General features: G+C 37.1%; 1 protein-coding gene across 1 annotated transcript in view; it reads left to right on the top strand.

Moving 5' to 3' along the window:
* The first annotated feature begins 1373 nt into the window (after positions 1-1373).
* ABCA13 (ATP binding cassette subfamily A member 13) overlaps positions 1374-21283 on the top strand; it is a 161822-nt gene continuing 141912 nt past the window's right edge. Inside the window, exons 1-8 of the mRNA XM_030444664.1 lie at positions 1374-1442; positions 5835-5928; positions 7436-7559; positions 15068-15219; positions 16034-16062; positions 17710-17873; positions 18340-18449; positions 19467-19600. Of these exons, the coding sequence (XP_030300524.1) occupies positions 1374-1442; positions 5835-5928; positions 7436-7559; positions 15068-15219; positions 16034-16062; positions 17710-17873; positions 18340-18449; positions 19467-19600 (876 nt within the window). The remainder of the gene's footprint in view (positions 1443-5834; positions 5929-7435; positions 7560-15067; positions 15220-16033; positions 16063-17709; positions 17874-18339; positions 18450-19466; positions 19601-21283) is intronic.

Raw genomic sequence — 21283 nt, forward strand, 5'->3', positions numbered from 1 at the left:
GGTCAACCCTGCTTAGAGCATTACTCGTGAGTCTCTGCTGGAACACCTGGTTGGACCTTGAAGCACCGTTCCCTAAAAGAGGTTCGTCTTGCTACAGAGGGAAGCTCAGGAACTGGATGTAAGACAAAAGTGGAAGCTCATCCAACGGAAGCTGGCAGAGCTCAATGAATCTACAGATGCGTAGTTGCTCATGGCAATCAATATCAGACTTATTAATATTTAGATTGCTACCTTAGCTCAAATCTAGTAGAAGTTGGGTTCCTCAATGGTTACTTTTTTGTCTGAAAATAGTTTATATTTTGGGGGATTTTACTCTTAATCTGGAAAAACAGCTGTGAATGTTAGGATGTCTGTTTCATTCAATAGTAACATATCTTGTAGAAAGTATAGTGATGCAATTTTTCTCAACGCTGAGAAATATTTGCACAGGCATCACTCCATCCTCATTTGTGATTCATGATTAGGAGTTTAGGTGGGTTGAATTGCCTTCTATAATGACTGTATCATGTCTCCATGGGGAGCATTTCTGGGACCAGATTCTATCCTAAGCAATTTGTTTGGGTAGAACAAAACATAGAGAAAAGTCACTCCTTTTCTCAAGGTGGCATTCCGGAAGGGCAGAGCAGTCAGAAGACACCACAGTTCTGCACCACCAGACACCTCCTGAGTCTCTGGGTGGCCGGCCTGCCCTCCTACAGATTCCCCTCCTGCCCCCAGCTTCAGGAACTGCCCTTCCTTCCCTTTGCTGAAGGAAATGCTGACTGATTTTCATCTTGGGTGGCATATGGAAATTAATTAACACAGTTTTCTGAGTCAATAGAATATTGCACCTTTATGTAATGTCAAATGCACCCTTCATAAGATAAAATGAAACATGCATATGATGATACAATTGGACCACTCCAGTGGCTGGATGTTTATATAAAACAGTATTTTAGAAGTATACAGACACTTATAGGGCTATGTGGTTATATATTGTGCTTATTTTCCTTTTTTTTTTTTCTTTTTTTTTTTTTTCCTTTCCTTTTTTTTTCCTTTTGTTTGCAATAATTTTTATTCCATAAAAGAAAAAACAAGTGTAGAATATTTACTGTGGAGTAAAGCACCCTGAAGGCATTTATACAAACCCACCCCCTTACTGTTCATTGCACTGAGAAGCAAATGGAAAGATGAGATTCGTCAACGAATGCAAAACAAGAGCCAGAAACATAATCTCATCTTTTCTCAGCAAGCAGGCAAATCTCTTGCACCATTCTGTAGTACTGGAATTAATCAGCTCCTGAATAATACCTTCAGAATGCTTGGTGAGATGATTTTGTTAGCAAGTCCTTAGGAAGCCACTCCACAAGTGGATGAAGGAAGGAAAAGACATTATGGGGCACACTGTACAGCAGTTCAAGGCTCTGTTTTGGAAGAATTGGCTCTGCCGTGTGAGGCAACCGGTGAGTTTTTTTAATGATAAAAAAAGAAATACTGTAAATCTTCTTTTAGTATCTGTTGGAAATAGTATATTTGTAAATTTTCCCTTTTCATGGCAGATTGTTATTCATGGCAGATGGGCTGGCTGCAAGTGGTTCTTGTTTTGCCTTTGGTCTCCTAATTGTTGAAAATGCAAGTAGAGTAAAACATTGTTTTAACTCTAGAATGCCTGGATACAACAATGCTCACCAATTTGCAAATGAAATAAGAAATCTCATGGAAATTTCAGAGAGCCACAGCTTATCTGTTAATTGACATTAGATACTACCAATGTGTGCAGCACTGGCAAGGATAAAAATAAATTTTCTATACATTACAGGTACTTCTTGGTAATATAAGAAAATGTGCACAATTGATATAAAAATCTAGATATGGGAAAAGCAAGGACTCTACTAAAATTTCATATACTACCATATTTTCTCTCGTATCAACTCTACAAAGCCTAATTTAACCTTTCAAATTTCAATATGCAGAAGAATGTGGCAGCTACTTCAAAAGCAGTCAAAATATTACTCAAACGTGAGATGAGATGTCATCTTTCATTTTTACTGTGATTGACATAATTTTTAATTTTAAGATTGAAGAACACTTTTTCTCAAGTGAGATAACATTTTTATGGAAAAAAATTACTAAAATTAATAGTTTGTCATTGATTTCCCTTGTCTGTGATGACGTGGGGATTTGCAATAAAGGATATTGGCTGCTTTGGATTACCTAAATCAAATAAACATACAGTTTTTAATTTCAGAAAAAATTCACTTCAATAAAATTGTGATTTGGAGAGAATTTATTCCCCATATTATTTCAGGTTATGTTTTTTAATATTAAAGACATTTTTTGGGGGGAGGAATAATCTTGGTTACATTTTCCTCTATTCCTAAATACTTCTCCCTGTTTGCTCCCTGTTACTTGTACTTAAATCCGGTGTGCATTAAGTGGCTTCCCAGTATCTCCTGTTGTCCTCCATGTTATCTATTTCTCTCCTTGATTTGCCTAGTTTTTCCCCTTATGTATTTCTGAAGGACAAAATCTTCACTCAAGTCTGAAGTTTGCCTTTTTGGTAGCTTTCCCGAATAGTGAGCTCATGGATATGCAGGCTTCCCCAAACCGGGAATTACAATGAATGACCCAAAGCAAACTTAAATTGTGACTGTCCAGAACCAGGAGCTGCTCTGGATAATCTGCAAAACCTCCTTATATGCTCATTGTGCAAACACTGAGCCATGAAGGCACTCCATCTACAGTAATGCAGGGAGAAATCTAGCTGCATGGTCCACCTGTGCCAAGGGCAGGCCAGACCATTGTGAATCTGGAGAGAGAAGCATCTCCTGAGAGATCTGATCTGCTTCATCCCTGTACTATTTTGGGTACTTTTATCTGTAGAAGGCAATTGTCTCCTCATGGTTATTTATCAGCAGTTAGGACTAGAAGACAAGTGAGGTCTGTTGAATGTTGATGTGTCATGAGTGTCATGTGGCATTAGTTGATCTCACACAGTGAGCTGTGAAGGGGCTGTGAAAGGCTTAAGTGTTCTGTGAAGGCTGAAATTCAGGCCGAAATCAGCACCTCTTATTAACCTGGTTCGAAGACACTGCGTCTATGTTTGAACAGCATTTGGAGCTTGAAACTGTAATTATGTAGAAGATTCTTATTTCATCACCTTTCTTAGTTTTTAGAAGCTTTTTCTTTTGAACTACAGATTCCGGAAGCTCAGAAGATACATACTACCAGGCAACTATATTACTAAATTTTTGTATCACTGCATTTCTTAATGGTTGTTTACTTAGTATTTATTATTATGCGGATTTTCAGCTAGATAAAGGATGAAATGTGGTTCCCAAATTCTCTTGTTCTGGTACCCTAACTCAGAGGAGAATTTGGATTTTAATTACAATGTAAAATTGAGTGTGTAGCTTCTAATATGGCTATTAGGAGAAAACAGAAACATTGCCTATCTTAAAACTATGTCTTTTAAAAAACTTGCTACTATTGATTATTTTAATTTTGGAATAATGTTAAGCATAAGAGAAAATGCTTGTATAATTCTTGATCTTCATCTGCTGCTGCACTGAGTGTCATCTTTGTCCTGCTTTTGTCCTTTACAGTTCACACTCCTTTTTTCCATGTTTCCTTATGTTAAAATACATAAGCATCCCTAAAAGTTCTTTACTGATGAGTGCTCTAGGTCTAGCATGTTTGGATTTTTATCGAGGGAAAAAAATAAAAAAAATAAAAAAAATTAAAGTAATTATGAATTGTTACAAAGTTTTCTGCTTCTATCAGCCTGGTCCTAATGCTCCATTACAAATTTACCCTTCTTCCAGGTGTAACTCATCAGCTGGCATGAGCTCTCAGACCCCAGTTTGCTTTAGTGCTTGGTTAAAGCAGCTGCTCAAGGGTTGCCATCTTCCAAACACCCTCACTTTGGACCCTCCCTCTTGGTTCCTTTCCTATTTGAACATGATTATGCCTTGTACAGCAGCATTACTTCCCACCTTCATGGGGAATAACTTAGTCAATAAGATTAATTTTGCTTGCTCATGTCAAAGTCAATGGCTTATGAGGTCCTCCCCACTTATTTCCTTCTGAGCCCAACTTGTTATTGCCTCAACAGCTGCCTTCTCAATTATCCCAGATTCCTTTGTTTTCACATGCTCTGCTACAAGCCAGCTGAGTGGGGTTTGCATTATTAATCTAAAAAAACCAATTAGCTTATGAAAGGACAGAACTGCTAAAAGGCCTTTTAGGGTTTGGGGAAAAAAATCCAGCAACCAATAACTATTTCTGATTCCCTCATGTCCAAGCATCATTTATGTTGTTACTGCTCAGGCAATAGTTGAGATGGTAGTAAGGGCAGATTGAGTAGACCATGGCAATGTGGAAAAAGGTGTTATCTCTTAGTATTCCTATGTTCTTTGCAATTGTTATTAACATCAATATGTCAAAGAAAGGCATAAGCATGTTAGATTGTGGAGTCTACCTCTGGTAAGCCATTCATCTCTACTGAAATTCTTGAGGAAAATAGGGAAACTCTTTGTTTCCCTAAAACTTTTAGACAACATATGTTATTCTAATAGGCTTATACTTGCTTGTCTCTCTGATATTCTCCAGTCATGAATTTTATCTATTTATCAAATCTTGAAATTTACTGACTCACCAAAATCATTGCTATATACCCTATTACTTATGCACAATGAGGTTTCTCAGGTGAACGGCAAGACCCAAGGAAAATGCAGATCATAATGACAGTAGCTATTGCTTACAGCTATTATCCTTTCATTAGGTGCCTTTCTTTACCACTTCCAAACCTAGTGGTATTGTGCAATGTTAATTTTGAACTCTAGGCTTATGGGGAAAAAAAAAAAAAGAAAATGAAAAAAAATGTACTGCTTTTAAAAATGTTTTATTTTTTGTATTTTAAGAATCTTTGGCTTGTGGTCCTGGAATTGGAATAATAGCCCTTCCCTGCATGACAGATTTTTCAATATTTTTGATATACAAATATAATTTTGGAAGAGCTTACACTAGAGGAGAGTTCTTAACTCTTTGGTACCTGACATATCTTACTATGTTACAGCCTGCATGGTTTTTCTAGTCACAGAGTATTCTTCTGTACTTCTTGCCAGATGACACTCAGTTATATACATAAATGTCTCTTCCTCTTTGTTTTGCTTTATATGTACCATCTAGCAATGATTTTCAGTGGGATAAAAATTTAAAATATTTCTAAAATGTAATTGCAGACAAAAAAACCCCAGGAATTGGCCAAAACCAACTAACTGAAGTCCACCACCTGAAATAAATGAAACTTGCTTGGCTGAATTCAAAGTCCATGGAAATCTACAGGAAAATTAGCACTCAAAATTTTGGGCCATGTGCTATATCATACCCTATAGAAGTTGGAAGAGTGAGCCTCTGATGATCTGCTATGGAGTGTCAATGGAGGATGTCCAATTAATTTCACAGCTATCTAAAATATTAATGACTTAATGCAGAGGAAATGAAAGAAAAAGACTGTCCATAATGAGAGCATTTTTGTATTTGCTTTGGTGAACTAATCTAGATTTCACAGCCAGAGTCTTGCCTTATTCCAAATTGATGGACAATTTTTTTCCATTTGTCTGTATTGATAGGATTTTGCTTTGTCTTAGTAAATGAGAAATACAATGTTTTCTGCTTTTCTGTTGTGGCAAGCAAGTAGCATTTTTCATAGAATGGTTTGTGTTGGAAGTGACTTTGTAGCTCTGGGGATATTAAATGCTTTTTGATTCAAAGTTATATGAATTTTAATGTTTGTTTTTTTTTCCAAATCCTTTTTTCTATAGTACTTACAGTGTTTTGATTTCCTGTTTCAGATCCTGTCTCTCACTGAAATAATCTGGCCATGTGTGCTGTTCTTGATTCTGGCTGCAATTCGCTTCCAGGAACCTCCAAAATACAAGGAAAACTGTATGTTTTGTTTCACTTGTGTTCTATTTTGGCTGCCTTTGCTTGTAGGTGTATTTAGGAAATATTTAATGTTTAGCAAATATTAAAGATACTCCAGAATAGGTGGTTTAAATGTAGCGGAATCAATGGAAAGATCCTTATACTGGGATTAAATTTTGTCTAGCTGTGGATCTCAGCAAGTCATATTTTGGCAAGAAAGAAATGTAAAGTTTAAAGCCTGGTTTGTCAGGTCAGTTTTAGACACCTACTTTGGAGTAAGGTCGGTTACTTGTGTTTTAGTGTAACTTATGCCTTTCTGTTGACAAATGGAGTTTAGATGACTCCTTCAAAGGCAGGTAACTCTGTAGGAGGTGTTAACAGTTAGACAAGATGGATCTTACCCCTGCCCACTTCCTGGGATTTACAATGAATATTTTGTAAAAGGTGAATTCTTCCACTTCCATCAATGCTTAAAAATTTGTTATGACCACCTCTGCTCAATAAAGTTTTTTGCTTTTATCTTGTCAAACATCAGCTTCATTCAGAGAAGAATGACTTTTGATATTATGCTCTATTGAGTTTGTTATTCTGTTGTTCACAGACATCAGTACACTGGGAATAAACCACCTTTAACTACATTAGAAACCATTTTGGTAAAAAACCTGCAGATCTGCAGAGTCTAGTGTGCACTAGATAAATTTACTTTAGACTCTCTGTAGTCTAGACCTAAGAATGCAAAGAGTGCTAGTGGTTTGAGAACCTTAGGTTTGTTCTTGGAGTACACCTTCCATTTTGTTTTAGCAGAAAGATGTCCAGTGTATGTGCTCAGAGAGCTTTGTGCCATGGGAACTGAAATATGCTAAATTAAAATAATGATTAACTGCAAATGACACTAAGCATTCAAAACTCAAAGTTAATGATTTTATACATTAGGTACAGTTCCTGAGGAATGGAGGATGGTTTGAGTAATGGTGAAATTTCTAATGGTAAATGACTCCAAAATATTAACACCCGAATTTAAATAAAATTAGGAGTTTAGAATTTTATTTACATATAGTAAATTTACCCTTTTTACATCATTATATTTGGAACATTAAGTAAGAGCACGAGCCCAACTGCTTCTTTTCTCATCTGTTTCTCATTTCATTCCCTTAATTTTGTTGTAATGGCCAAAAGGTTACGCAAAGGAAAGGGGGAAATGTCCTTTCAAGAACTCTATATTCTAATCTAGGTCACAACTAATTTTTAGGCAGGGTGAGGTTAGTCTATCTATGATGTTGCGTTACATATGTGAAATTCAACTTTCCAAAGACTGCTCTTGAATGTTACTCTGCTGTCACAGTCTGGCACAGAAGTTAAACATTGTCTGTGGTGAACTAGATCTTCATAATTGGAATTCTTGCTATTGATACAAATTCATTGTTAATAGGTGATAAAGCCACTTCCTAGGAGAAGGGAACACAATGTAGTGGTCCAGGTTTATAACTGCAATGTTACTAGTTTTATTTCTGCCCCTGTTTGGTTTTAGGTTATTTAGAAGCTCGGGATTTGCCAAGTCAGGGACTTTACCCTTTCATGAGGACCCTTTTCTGTAATGTTGGTTCAAGATGCAAAAACAGCAGTTACACCACACAGAAAGCCAGTCGCTTACGGTAAGAAACATTAATTTGACAGTAGCACAGTGCATTTTATTCTACAGGAAATATTATTTTGTAGACTGGTGGAGTAGAGGCTTCATTACTGTGCACTAGAAGTTTCCTTCGGTATCCTTATAAATGTAAAAGATTCAGGGCTTTAGTCATGCCTCTTTCTAATTTTTCTGTGCCTTTCATGGGTATTTCATGCTGCTTTTTGACACTAAAAATTCCTTTTGGGGAAAGCTGGGGAGGTATCTTGTGATATTCTCATCCTTCACTGCTGCCATGTGAGAGCATGCTTTTATGCTTTCCCATGAAGTCTTTTATTCCACAAGGATGAGACTGAGCAACAAGAATTTTATCATACATGAATTTAAATGCTGAATAGTTTGGAAGTATCCATGATGGGACAAGTAAACAGAAAAGTAGAACAAGGATAACTCTTGAATAAGAAGATCCTGAAAGAACCAAAAAGCAATAGCAGAAGCTCTGAAATAAAAAGAATTAAAATAGTTGTCTATAAGAGAGCCCTGACACATGATCTCAGAATGCAAACAGAAAAACTATGAAATTGAATTTGTGTTGTTTTTTTTTGTTTGGTTGTTTTTTTTTTTAAATAAGAAATATAATAACTGAGTCTACTTCAAAATGCTGAAGAGGGACAAGATGCAATAACAATTATGCAAATTGACTGAAGTATATACTCATAAGCAGCCTTTCAAAATATAATAACAAGGCAAATTAAGATGAGTTAATCAGAATACATATGGGTGTATATATGTGCATGTACTCTCAGAAAATTGATATTATCTACCATAAAAGATCTTAGAAGTTTGAGCTAGGTAAATCTATATGAATATTGAGTACTTACAGTTTATTATTGTAGGAGTTTACACATAGCAATAAATCCAGCATGCAGAGAGTTTGAAAGCTCTAGTACCACTAATACTGGCCATTTGATCTAGACAGTCTGTTCTAGTTATGTAGAGAGCTGTTGACTAAGATGAAGACCGTGCAAAATAATTTATATTTACGGGTAAGCACTCTTCACATAAAGTGATAATTTATTACTAAAGTTGAAAATTTAATAGTTGAAGCCATGAATCATTATTGGTCCAGATCAATTATTACACAAAATATAAACAGAAATAACTGTATCAGAGTAGTATCTCTGAACAACAACAGTAACATAGCTAAAATTGTTACACAGCCACTTAGCTTCTACTCTTTTTCCTGAGGGCATGCTTACCTTGCCACTATTGCTCTAGATCATAGGGTCAGTAGCCCTGGTATGGTGGTGGTGGATCCTTATGGTAAATCATGATCTGTAGCCCTTTACTTGAAAGAATGTGGTTGTACTGTTGATGGTTTCTTTTTCAGTCAGGTGCAATTGGGATAATTTGTGTTTGCTAATGTGTTTTTATACTGCATTGGTCTGCTTCTCTGTGATACGTCTGAATTTATATGGTACATCTGAATGTATATGTTATCTTTTACCTGTGTTAGGTACCTGTTCTTTTTTCTTAGTATTTATAAATTGCCTTTGTTCAGATATAGTTCTGCCTTTTAACTGACCCCAGGTGAGTTGTTTATAGCCATAGGGTCCTCAGTGCCAGCTTCTGTTCCATCTCTTATAACCCTTCAGTGCACTGAATCCTGTGTTCCCACTTCTCAAGACCTCTGCTATTACACTGGGCTTGTATTTCACTGCACTGCTTAGCCATGTTAATCATAAATATTTTGCAGTGAACAATTATTTGTTCTATATATCTGTATAAAAGTATGGTGGCGTTATACAATGAGAAATGAAAATAAAGCAACCTGTTCAGGAAAAAAAAAATAGTTAAAACTAGACCAAGTCAAAAGCAGAACTGCAGGCACGTTAAGACAAGTTCAGACAAAGCAGAGGTGACAAACCACTGTGTTGTGGTCTTGCAGACTCTGTACAAAGCCTGTAGCCAGTTACTTGCTGTGGCCATACTGTATTACTGGATTATAGAGTTACAATAACTGTTGGCCATTTTAAACCTTGTTTCCTGAAAGGATAGTTTTTATTTATATCACTAGCCCAGATGCCATCTAAGTGTGTAAAAACTCCAGAAGCTCTGAACTGTATTGACTGCTCTGCATTATGATTTACACTGCTTTGCCAGAACTGCCCAAATGATATTTCAGCTCAAAAGAAAAACAGAAAAGAATGTCCTGGAGGCAGTCTTAGACCTACTTAAGAACTGGGGAAATTATTCAGTGGCTTTCATTGTTTCAACTGAAAAAGTAAACTGCACACATGTATGCATATTTCTGCACTCAATAGGCTGCACTGAGTGGCATATAGCCTAGGTAAAGAAAAAGGGGTAAAAAAGGTAGGAGGAAGTTCATTCTGAGGTCAGTCTGTTCCAGCAGGTCCATCAGTATAAATTAAATCAACCTCAGGGCTGTGTTGACTTATGCTGGCTGCCAACAGCCTTAGGAATAAAGACTGTCAGCTTGATCAGCCAAACGTTGCTGAATGGAGAGAAGGGGTGACATAGGAACAATAGTATCAGTTATCTTCCCTTCAAGCATTTATATGAACCCATATGTGTTTCTTTATAATCATTTTCAGGGATGTTTTTTTCATCAAAATTGTTGTGTTTTTCCAGGCTGAATTGAAGTCTGTGTATAGTTTGCATGGGCATGTAACCCGTTTGTTTTCAGGGTATGCTCTGCATCAGTGCTATCAGTTTCAAAAATAGTTCTTGTCTTTTGGAAGAAGTAGCTCTGTGACTCTTATTGAAACCTCCACTATGAAAACCATAGAAGCAACCGAACAACCATTTGCCAATGAGCAGCCTAAGCCGGGCTGCCTGATGAGGGGGCTGATCCAGGAGCTGAAGTCATCCTGGTGCTGTCCGTGCCCTCACAGATGTAACTGCATCCTCCAGGCAATAGACTCCATTAACAGCCTTGGAAAGGTGAGAATAGGAGCCAGCTGGAGGCTACAAATACCTCATTAACTTTGATTTGCAGCAAAATCTGCCACTTCCTCTGATGCCATTGAAAAACATCTGTATTTCAAAAGCTCTGAGGATGTGCTCCTTGTTCCTCTCTTCAACCACTGCAAAAGCTGCTGGCATTCAGCTCTTCCCTGATGTTATTCCCTGTGAGGCTGTTACACCCAGCAGCATCTCAGAGTAGAGGAGTGAGAAAATATTAAGGAGCTCCTATGGCTAAAGACATTTTTCCCTACTGTTTCCAGAATCTTCCACCCCCTAAACCCCAGTTTAGAGGAGCACAGAGTAAAATTGAGAGCATGCAAAGGAGATAAAAGGATGTAGTACTGAAACCCATGGCCTAACCCACACATTCAAAACTGAGAGTGAACATGCATGGAAACATAATGAATTCCCAGTGCTCTTAATTCCAGTGCAATTTTTGCAAAATGTGGTGACATTTGCCCTTGCAGCTCACATTCCTAGATCTGTGTTTGTTAGATTCCTCAATACCTGAAAGAAAATTAAGCTTATGGTTTCTCCAACTTAGAACCACAAAGATCATGAAAACAGGAATTGAAAATATAATTTTAAGCACATTAGTTTATTTTTCTTTACTTAGATACAAGTAGTAGCAGACTAGCCAGCCCCACCCTATAGGTGTGTCAAAGCCCCAGGTCTGTCTTAAATCTTCTCCTGGATGGACCCCTCAGATCCATGCAGTAGCTTTGTCGCCTTTGGCACCTGTCTGGACTCCTGGGCTCATCCTGCTGTGTTGGGGCTGTGGCCAGAGCCATGACCCACCTCTGGGGCTGCTGGCTGGTGAGGATCCTGGAGGAAGATGCCCTGCTGGTGATGGTGTTGCCTCCTCTTGGTCATCTCACCCCCTTCCTTGACCTCTCTCTTGGAGCAGGATGGATACCTGGTCCTCTGTTGGTTCTTCAGTGGTATAGTATCAGAAAAGATACTTGTGGACAAGAGCAGGTGTGGGGAAACAAATTCAAGACAGGTTTAAGCAACAATGTGAGCACTTGCATGAGAATTGCTTAGAGTCAATTTTTTCTATAATGATGTGTATCTTCAAACGAAACAGACACAATTCTGCAAGATAGCTGTATGTCTGCAACAGCTTGTTGATAGAGTAACTCTGGGCTAGCTTTTGTAGTCTTTTGTTATATTATTGCTAAACTAGACAATTTTCATGATCTTGCTTAGAGATTGTCAGAGTATCGGGGAGAAAAGGAATTTTAAACATGAATTTTCTCCATTTTTAGCCAGTTCAGAGCAACACTTTTTTGGTTCTTTGCATTTTTTTTTGTCCCTTGCATTTTAGAAGGATTATAATACTATGCAACATGGAGGGGAAATTTCTTTCTCTGACAGTGAAGCAATAAACTCTCGTCCAGTATGTGTACTGGTGCTGATGGAGATGTAAGTCTCCAGACTGTCCCAAGATGCTACAGAATGGGAGCCAGCAAAGCCGGGGCTTTGCAGTTTTAGAGAGGATTTTTTAATGTGGTGACAAAGGTGAGGTTGAGACAAGAGTTTGTTGAGAAGCTTATGAAAATCACCAGTCTAAATGGCATTGCATATCATAGCTGAGATCTCAGACGAGCTCTGAAATGTTCCTATTGTTATTCTGGGTAACTGGGTAATCCCAACTGAATTAACATTTCTGAGTCATGGCTTTAGGAAGTGTCAATTGCTTTTACGTGCTCAAAGTGATACAGAGTCTTTTTTTCTCTTTTGCAGTGTTTTGTCATGGTAAAAACTTGTATGAGCTATGTCTTGAGTATTATTTCTGTTCTCATGCAAGTATTTATGAAAATGTACAACTTGGGGACAAGTTACTATGGATGTTAATGACATTTTATTTTTATATCTTTATATATAAACACACACCTTTTCCTAATACCCCAGTTCTAATTATGTATGTCCTCTGCTGCAAATTACTGGCTTCCTTCTTTTGTCCTGTTTGTTGTCACTTGCTTCTCTTTATTGTTCCTAGCAACTGCTGTTGGCTTCCTTTACACATACACAAGTAAGTTAATATTGTTCTGTGGTTCAGAAAGCACATATTGAAGGATTTTTGGGAGAGTAGCAGTACAACAATTAAGCAATTTTGTTGGCACACTATCTGACAATTGCTTGTCTTGACTGTCCTGTAGCTAGTTTTGAAGTCTAGTTTCTTATATTTTCCTGCAAGATGGTGACAGCTTCCTGCTATTTTGTGTAACTTGTGCCAAATTAAGAAACTAGTGATATCTTGTAACATTCCTGTTAGGAGCTAAATATGGTCCTCTACTATCATGTTGAAAAAATATAATATAATTTCAAACTTATCATCAATATTCAGCAAATAGAACTTCTATAATGCTTGTATCTGTTTCATAAAACTGGGCCTGATAACTAGCATCCCACCTGTTGACATTTTCATAGGAGGTTGCTCTTGGCTCCAAGAGTAATCAGAGGAAGGGCTGTGGCACTGACAGCAAGAGAGGGCTACCAGTGGGAGCTGGCTGACATTGCTTCTGCCCTGAAAGTTCTCATAAAGCCAATAGTTCAGCAAAACACATCTGATGAACACCTCCTCTTGTCCCACTCAGAGGACTGTGTTTGGGAGTGTCAGGTTTCTATGAGTTTTTCAGGTTGCGTATGCTGCCTTGTCTTCTGTAGTAACTGGGGTTTATGCCTGAATTTTTATCCTTCTTCCATACCCTAGATATCTACACCCCCATCCTGTTTCCCAGGTCTCTCACCAGTTACACCATCTGCTTGCTTTTCCTTGTGCTTCTCCCTGAAGCTCTTCAGAGCCACCATGCTCCAAGAGCTGCCGCACATTTTCTTTAATATTTCTGACCCGTGTATCTTCTCCAGTGCCCCCTCACGTGTTTCATGGGACCCCATGCAGGGCAGTGGTTTGTCTTCCTACCCCTCAAGCCCAGAGATACTAAAGGGGCAGCCCAGCTGAACTTGCTATATTCCACAGGCAAGGACCTGAAGCCTTTTTACCAGTTTCTATCACTGAAACACTTTGAAGCTAAGTGATGAAGAGGAGACAGCACTTTTTCTCACTTGAACTGGGGAGTGGGGAGGTTTACTTGTCTGAGAAGCTATTGCTGAGCAGACCCTTTTCCCCCATGGTTTGCAATGTTTCTAAGACAGGGTTGGAGGGAAGTGCATCATCTAGGTTGAAGGGTGAACTGTTTGGTTGAAGAACTGCATTTCTGCTTCACTTCTCTGAATACTTGTAGTGATTTGAAATGACCTTTTCTTGTGAGTTTATCTGTCAATTTAAAGTCCAGGAAAAAAAAAAAATCTATGCAACAAATCCAAAATCCCTGGGGAAAAGCCAATTGAAACTGAGCTAGAGTATATTTTTTCTGATTTGATTTTTGGTCAAGTACTGGCCACTTGTTCATGCTTGAAAAGCTCAGTGCCAGGAAGTTTTCAGTACATAGTTAAGTGTTCCTGTTTTCCAAATCACCAGTGTTTCTAGCTGTCTTGAAATTTCAGGTAGTTGGTGTGTCATAATATTGGAATTTATGTGGTAGTTTTCAACAGCAATAGCTAAAGTGCAGCTATCAATCACCCTCAGCAACAGCAACCTGCTTTCTACAACACCATTCAAAAGGAAGAAATATATGGTGAGGAATTATTCTGCCTTTAATCCATTGAAGTTTGAGGCTGGTGAAAGTTTGAGACTTTTTTTTCCCAAAAGCCTACTGGCTGTCAACCAATTTGGGATAAAAAAAAAGACAGTAGTGACAATGGCATTCTATCTGCATAGGATATTGCATGTATTTGAAAAGAAAACAAGCTATCATATCCCAAATACAAACTGTATAGTTTTTTCCTAACAACAGACAGTTTTAAAATGTCTGTCATATGGCAAAAGTATGTAGCCAGAGACACAATTCTTCTTGTTTTTCAGATAGAAGGGTACCTTGAGGAGTATGTCATCTGTAATCATTGTATGTTTGTTGGTGTGAATGCTTTTTTCTTAAGGTAGTAGAACTGTTATCACAGTTCTGTTGCTTAGTAAACTAAGTAAAGAGGAAGGACCAACTTTCTTCAGGGCCCCAAAAGAGAGACTTAGCTATTTTTCATCTGATGACATTGAGCAAATTGCCTGTTCTGGTTGCAGCATTTTGCCTTTGATGCAATAGAAAAGCTTGAACTTCAGGTTACAGGCCATCAAAGGACTTTCACCTGGACTCATGATAAACCAGGGGAGAAAAGCTGAAGAAAAATTGAGTTCAGAAACATCAAAGACTTCTTTGGATGTGTCTGTGTTTGGCTGCTGCCACAATTATGTTACTCACATATGTGAGCCACTCCAGCTCAACAATTTTTCAGTGCCCTCCTTCCTGTGTTTTTGAGACTCAGTACTGCATCTTGCTAATGAACTGAACTAAATAAAAGTAGTATCAATGCATAATAGCTTGAAAAAAAAAAAAAAGAATCCTGCCGTGAGTATATACACATCTTTCAGCCACTTGCTTCCAGTTTGTAATTGCATCCTGTTTCCCATTTCTTTCTGTAAAAAAGTTCTTCAGGCATCCAAAGTGGTCCAGAGAGCTTCACAGGACCTGAACTAGAGTTCATGAAGGAGATAGAAGAGCTTGGAAGGGGATTTATTGAGATCACAGAGAAAACCATGGCTTTAGAAAAGCTGTGGGAGGAAAACTCAAAATTCTCAGGTAAGTGGTGATCTTTCTTATAATAAATTGTCTTTCAGGTAGTGAGAACCATCAAACAAAGGAATACTCTTATCTTAAAAATGAAATGAACAAACTAAAACTTTAGCTGATCTGAAAAAAGCCATTTTTATGATTACTATTACTGTGGGCAACAGAAAATGATCAGAAAACTACTTAGCTTTTTAAGACTATGTCCTTGTTTTATTACTTGATAGTTAACAAAATAGTGTGAGGAGAAAAGTTTAAAGGTAATGACTAAAATAACTGGGTACATTGGTCTAAAATACATCCAGAAGTAGCTTACCAGAATTTAAGTCTTCTGAGGTTTTTTCTGTTGTATAGGGATGGGAAACCTCCAGTAGGTCACATCTGATGACCTTAAGACAAACAAGTTCGTCTTGCTCTAAAAGTGAGACTGGAAACATCAAGTTCTGATACTCCTGTGTACCACTGATACTGCACAGCCTTGCTGGTGGGCATTTAGGACCTACTACTGCCCTTCCTCTCTGGCTGAGTTTTCAAGCAAAAAGATTTAGGTGAAACAGTACTTTCCATGCCTGCTTGTGTAGGAGCTATTAGTTCATCAAGTGTTAAGGTGAACGGTAAGCAATTACTTTTAAAATGCTTTTTTGATAATAGTACTGGAAAGCACAGAAAAATCAAGTGGATCAATATCTTTCTAGGGTATTAGTTATTTTACACTCTTCCACTCCTGTAGCCATGTCCCTTTTTTACTACTTGCTATTGTTAATGGAATTTTTTTTTTCTGATGTTAATAATGCCTATCTATAAAGAAAAATATTTGGTTTTACAGGGCTCCACAACATCACCACTTTTCTTACTGTAAGTATTTTTATAGTTTATTTCTAAATTGCAGTTATGGATCTTGAGGCATCTTTATTTTAATGGTTAGAAATTTGTATCCTTTCAAGGTTTAGTAAACTATCTTTAAAGATATTGGTATGCTGTTGAAGGAAAAAGTGGTGTCTTTGAATTTGGTAGAGGTTTGTTAATTTCTAGATCACTGATTTAAGCTAATCTAGGTTGTTAAGTAGCTAAAATTCACAGGTACTTGAAGGCTAATTGTTCATAGCAAAAAATTTAAAAGTGCATCTGCTGGACTTTGTGTAGTTGTATAAAATCATATTTAAAAATGTCTTGCAAGTAACTATTATCTTAATGTGTACATATTATTAAAACCAACCAATGAACTCAAAACTTAAGGTAAGAACTGCAGTTAGTTTGAAAACTTGCCTTGAGGAGGTTACTTTGAATTATATTTGTTATCCAGAAAATATGGCAAGCACATTAAAGTGGGGGAGAAGGAAGAGAGATTTGCAAGATGTAGCATAATTCCTTCCAGAATCTATTTGGCTCTTTATGTGAAACTACTTCAGTGCTTGTGCTGTCCCTAATGCTTTAGTCTCTCACCTTGGTATTGTCAACAAAAAGAAGGCGGCTCAATGGATCAGTAATGAGTGGCTCTCAGTTACTGTCAATTTTGTACCTATCACAGATCACCAGTTTCACTTTTAAAATACTTTAACATGCATTTTCTCCTTATGTGACTGATTGTAACTGATACTTCCTGAAACCCTCATTTCCAATTCTTAAGTTGAAATTAGATGGTATTTTTATAATAACTTTTTAATATGCTCATGAGATACTTGATTGAAAGGAGTTTTATTAACGTGAAATTTCTTTTCTGGAATGGAATATGAGGTAAAAAACCCATATTTATCAACATTAAGAAAATATTTAGTTGAAAGCAGCCTATCATCATTAATTACAGCTTGTATACACAAGCTTCTAATTATATAAACCATGCTTAAATTTACATTATCCAAAAAAGCCCCAGTGAAACATTAATTTAGGGCAATAAAGACTGCATAATAAACAAGCATGATTGATCCTATATGCTGCATAGACATATAATAGTCTATAAAAGAAACATATATATATATATAGCATATAGTATATATATATATAGTCCTATAAAAGAAATGGTTATACCACAGTTGAGCTTCAAAGAGAAATTTTATAAATTGTTATTTGACACACCACACCAACCTGAAGAAGCTGTGAGGCAAGGATGGCAAATTGCTGGCTTTATATGCTAGATTTAGAAATTAATTTCTGGACTTGAGAAATACTCATGTTTGAGATCTCAGAGATGATCCTTCTCTTTGGGAGAGAGTTACAGTCCTGAGCAGAAGGAGATTGCTCAGCTTTTCTCCCAGTTTATTTTCCATCAGAGCAGAGAAAGGTATCTGGATAAAAGCTGCCCTAAGTTCAAAGGTGCCACCAAAATAGTGTGCTGCATTACTAAAGCTAGAGGTGTATTTCTACTTGAATAAATAAATAGTTTAAATAGTCTAAAATTCAAGAGGACAGAGATAGGGAAGTAACAGGCACTTGCTATTTTTTCTTTTTATTTTTTTCTTCTGTTACTGGAAATGTTTCATGTAAATATGCTTTTTTAACAAAAAGATGGACTTGAATGAAGTGGAGGAAATGATTTCTAGAGCAGAAAGCCTGTACAAGCAACCATATTTCTGGAACCTTCTGCATTCACTCCCTCACCTTGAATCAAACAGCTTTTATTCAGAAGATGGGTTAGCTGCTGTAGCACAATTTCTGAAAGTTATTCAAGAGTAAGTATTTTTACATGTTTGAGAATGCTCTGTTTCCATTTTTTACCAGCAATTCTTGTTCTTCTCACTGGGTAGTAAAATAAGCATCCTCATCAGTGCATAGAGGATGAAATTTTCTTCTGTTTACCAGATTCTGCTTTTATAGAGGTGTAAAAGGCATTTTCACCCATTCCGATTCCTTCATAACTATTTTTCAATGCTGTCCAGTTCAGCAGAGATTCTCTTGGAGTAGAAGTAATTTTATCTTGGCAATGGTTGAAATTAGCCCATCACATAATATGGATTTGATCTTTGTAATGTACTTTGGGATTCTTTGAAAAGCATAATTTTTTTACAACTTGGAAATACGTCTTTTCATTATAAGGTGAACTGCAACTGTACTGGGGTTTGATCTTTTCCCACCAAGTCCTTGCAGGTTTTCTGGGTGTCCAGGCAATTTGATTTTTGTTTTATTTTTCACTTTCAGTACCTTAGCATCGTTGAAGGATGTTATGCCACTGGGCAAAAGTTTCTATGAAGTGGTTGAAACAGCACTGAATTTAACTGCTGCATCAGTAGAGCATAGGAACTTAGAAGGTAAGGAATTATTCTGCATGCAGTAGGAGTAACTGTATGAGATAAATTCTTAATCTGAACTGTCTATTGCTGTAGTGCTAACCCATTTATTTACTGATCTGTTTTTAAAATAACTAAGAACTAAATTGCATCAGACTCTGGCACCTATTTGATAAACAAAGTATGTTCATCTAGTGTATTGTGTTTAGAAAAATCTTGCAGTGGTGGAATCTGCAGAGAAAATAATTCACTGCAAAGAATACTTTCTTACCTTTGATTGAAGGATAGCCTCTTGGTTTGGACATGAGTGTTAAGCATTATAGATATTTTACTTTCAGCTTCATTCTTTTGTTATAAATTCTGGTCTCAGCTGAAGGGCTATGTTTCCCCATCTGCTGCTTGAGTGGGGCGGATGAGTTAAACTGGAGAAGTAAGCCTGGCCCCAGGACAGCTCCTCAAGAAAAGACCAGGCACGAGTTTCACTGGCAAACTGTCTGCTGTCACATAAATAGGTTCCATGTGCATTACTCTGCACCTAGAATAGGGTTCTGCTCTGAATAGAAGGTCAGGCTGAGAATTTTATGGGGTCTGAATTCCACTTGAGCTGTCAAAGCCAAGACTGGAGTGGGGCAAAGGTGATATTCTGGAGCTCCTGCATGGAGGGTGATCTTGAGTTCCCTGAGTCTTCTGGTATTCTCCTGTTGTTCTCCCTCTCATCAGTGATCTGTAGCCAGCCCATATATACATGTTTGCAAAACTAGGTGAAGAATTAGACACATGGTTCAGAATGGCACCCTACTGGTTCTGCTGGCAATCACTGTGCATCTCACCATTATTGAATCAGCTGTTGGAATATCATCAGATTAACTGACTTTATACTACTAATGCTATCATGGATTTTCTAGTGAAACTGGTGTTCAGGTGCATATTTTTTTTTTCCAAAAGCTAGAAACATGGTACTCAGATTTCATAAGTTATGAATCATAAAGAAACAAGAAAAAAAAGCAAGAATGACGTAAGCAATTTTTTTTCTTTCAGGCTTTCAGTATAATCTTTCTCTTGGGGATGTTTTGTGGAATCCACATGCTGTGAGAGCGGAACTGAAATCCAGTTTTGGTTTTGATGATCTTCATGTTGAAAAACTGCTAAGTTACACAGCACAATTAACAAAGGTAAACCACTTTAAAATTTCAGTGTTCCTCCTTTTCATCTTTGTTTTCATTTGTACCCTGAAGGGATTTTTGATACCTTGCAGAAGCTACAGTCATATCTTATGTTTGTGAATAGCTACAAGATCGCTAAATATCCTGGCTTCATTCCTATCAAAATAAGTGTATTGAACTTTAGCTGGAATTTCTTCAAGTAAGGATGCTTTTAGGTCTAGTTGTGTATATTAATGAATTCGTGCTCTTCTGAAGTCACCACTGGGTATGGCAAAATCCTGAGTCTACTGTCTAATCCTGTAAAGAATTCTGGAGTTTAAATTAGATCCTAGATTTGAAGCTGCCTGGATTAATTTGGCACACAGCATTTTTCATCTTGTTTGGTGGACAAAGAATGCCTGTCTCTTCTGTGCAGAATTTAAGGCATATTGAGAATCTTTTCTCAGTTGGGCAGTCTTGATATGAATATAATTGACTGATGAGTTGTCTCAATGGAGCTATTCAAATGTACTGGCAATTTGTCAAATTTTGAAGAAAATCCCTTTTCTGAAAGAAGGTTTTTTTATTTTTCTTCTGCACCAAAGTGATCTGATGTGATGGGCTGGTTTGAACTGCAGAAAACTTGAAACATCTTTTGATTTTCTACTGAAGTCCACATTTTAGTAGAACATGCTGGCATTTGTCTGAAATCTCTTTGCTCTTTTCCAGGTGAAATCTGGAGCTGTACTCCAGAAGACCTCATTATAAGATTAACTGATTTGTACAAAAGGATAAATTATAACAAAACTTGACTTTTGAACAGCCTTTTAACAAAATACCAGTAATGGCCAGTTTGATCAACTCAACTGAATTTGACTTCAGCTTGTTAGCTATGGTTGGCTATGTAATCCCAGGCAACTCACTAGCTCTTTATAGATTAAACTAATATCTTTATATTGTGTGCTTGTCTTAGGGCATTGAAGACCCTCTAAAAGAAGAGAAATAGGGCAGTCTGGACAATTTTTGTTCTGTGCACTTTAATAATGTGTGTAATGCCCCAGGGTGTTTGGTGTCAAAACATCTGCAAAACTTTTATTACATTTTTCAGTTACAGCAAAGAGAAGTTAGGATGTAAAATATCTCAGAAATACATTAATAAGGAAAATTAAAATGTGCTAAATTATTTTGGCATGACCTGTTAAAAACATATATTTTTAAAAAAAACTATGTTATTTAGATTAATAAATCTTTCAACACAGAAGTTAGAAGTTAGTTTATAAATTAAAAATTCAGGCCTTTTAGACACACTGCCAAAACCTGCTAACTTCAATTTAAAACTAATCTGCTGCATGTAATACTTGGTTGAGATGTACCATTGTGCTGAATGCTTTTTACATTGGTGATTTTTATACTTATGAAGCTTCTTTGCTACAGTAATTCTAGTGCAAAACTCTATTGTAGATGTGTTGTATCACTGCCAAGTTAGTTCAGCATCAATTTGCAAATGACTGGAGAAATAGTGATGCTGGTGTAGTTGCATGGTGAAAATTTTTTGCATATTCAAGCATTATTGTTCTGCCAGGTGTATGAGCACCCTAATGGGCACCCACTCTGTATGGGGAGTAGTTTGAAGTATGTGCCCCAGAATATGAGGCTGGATTAAATGGGCTTTGTTTTCACTGAAGGAGACTATGTGATATTCTTTTTTTCACC

The sequence above is a fragment of the Calypte anna genome, chromosome 2 (assembly GCF_003957555.1).
Source record: "Calypte anna isolate BGI_N300 chromosome 2, bCalAnn1_v1.p, whole genome shotgun sequence".
In the NCBI taxonomy this organism is placed as follows: Eukaryota; Metazoa; Chordata; class Aves; order Apodiformes; family Trochilidae; genus Calypte; species Calypte anna.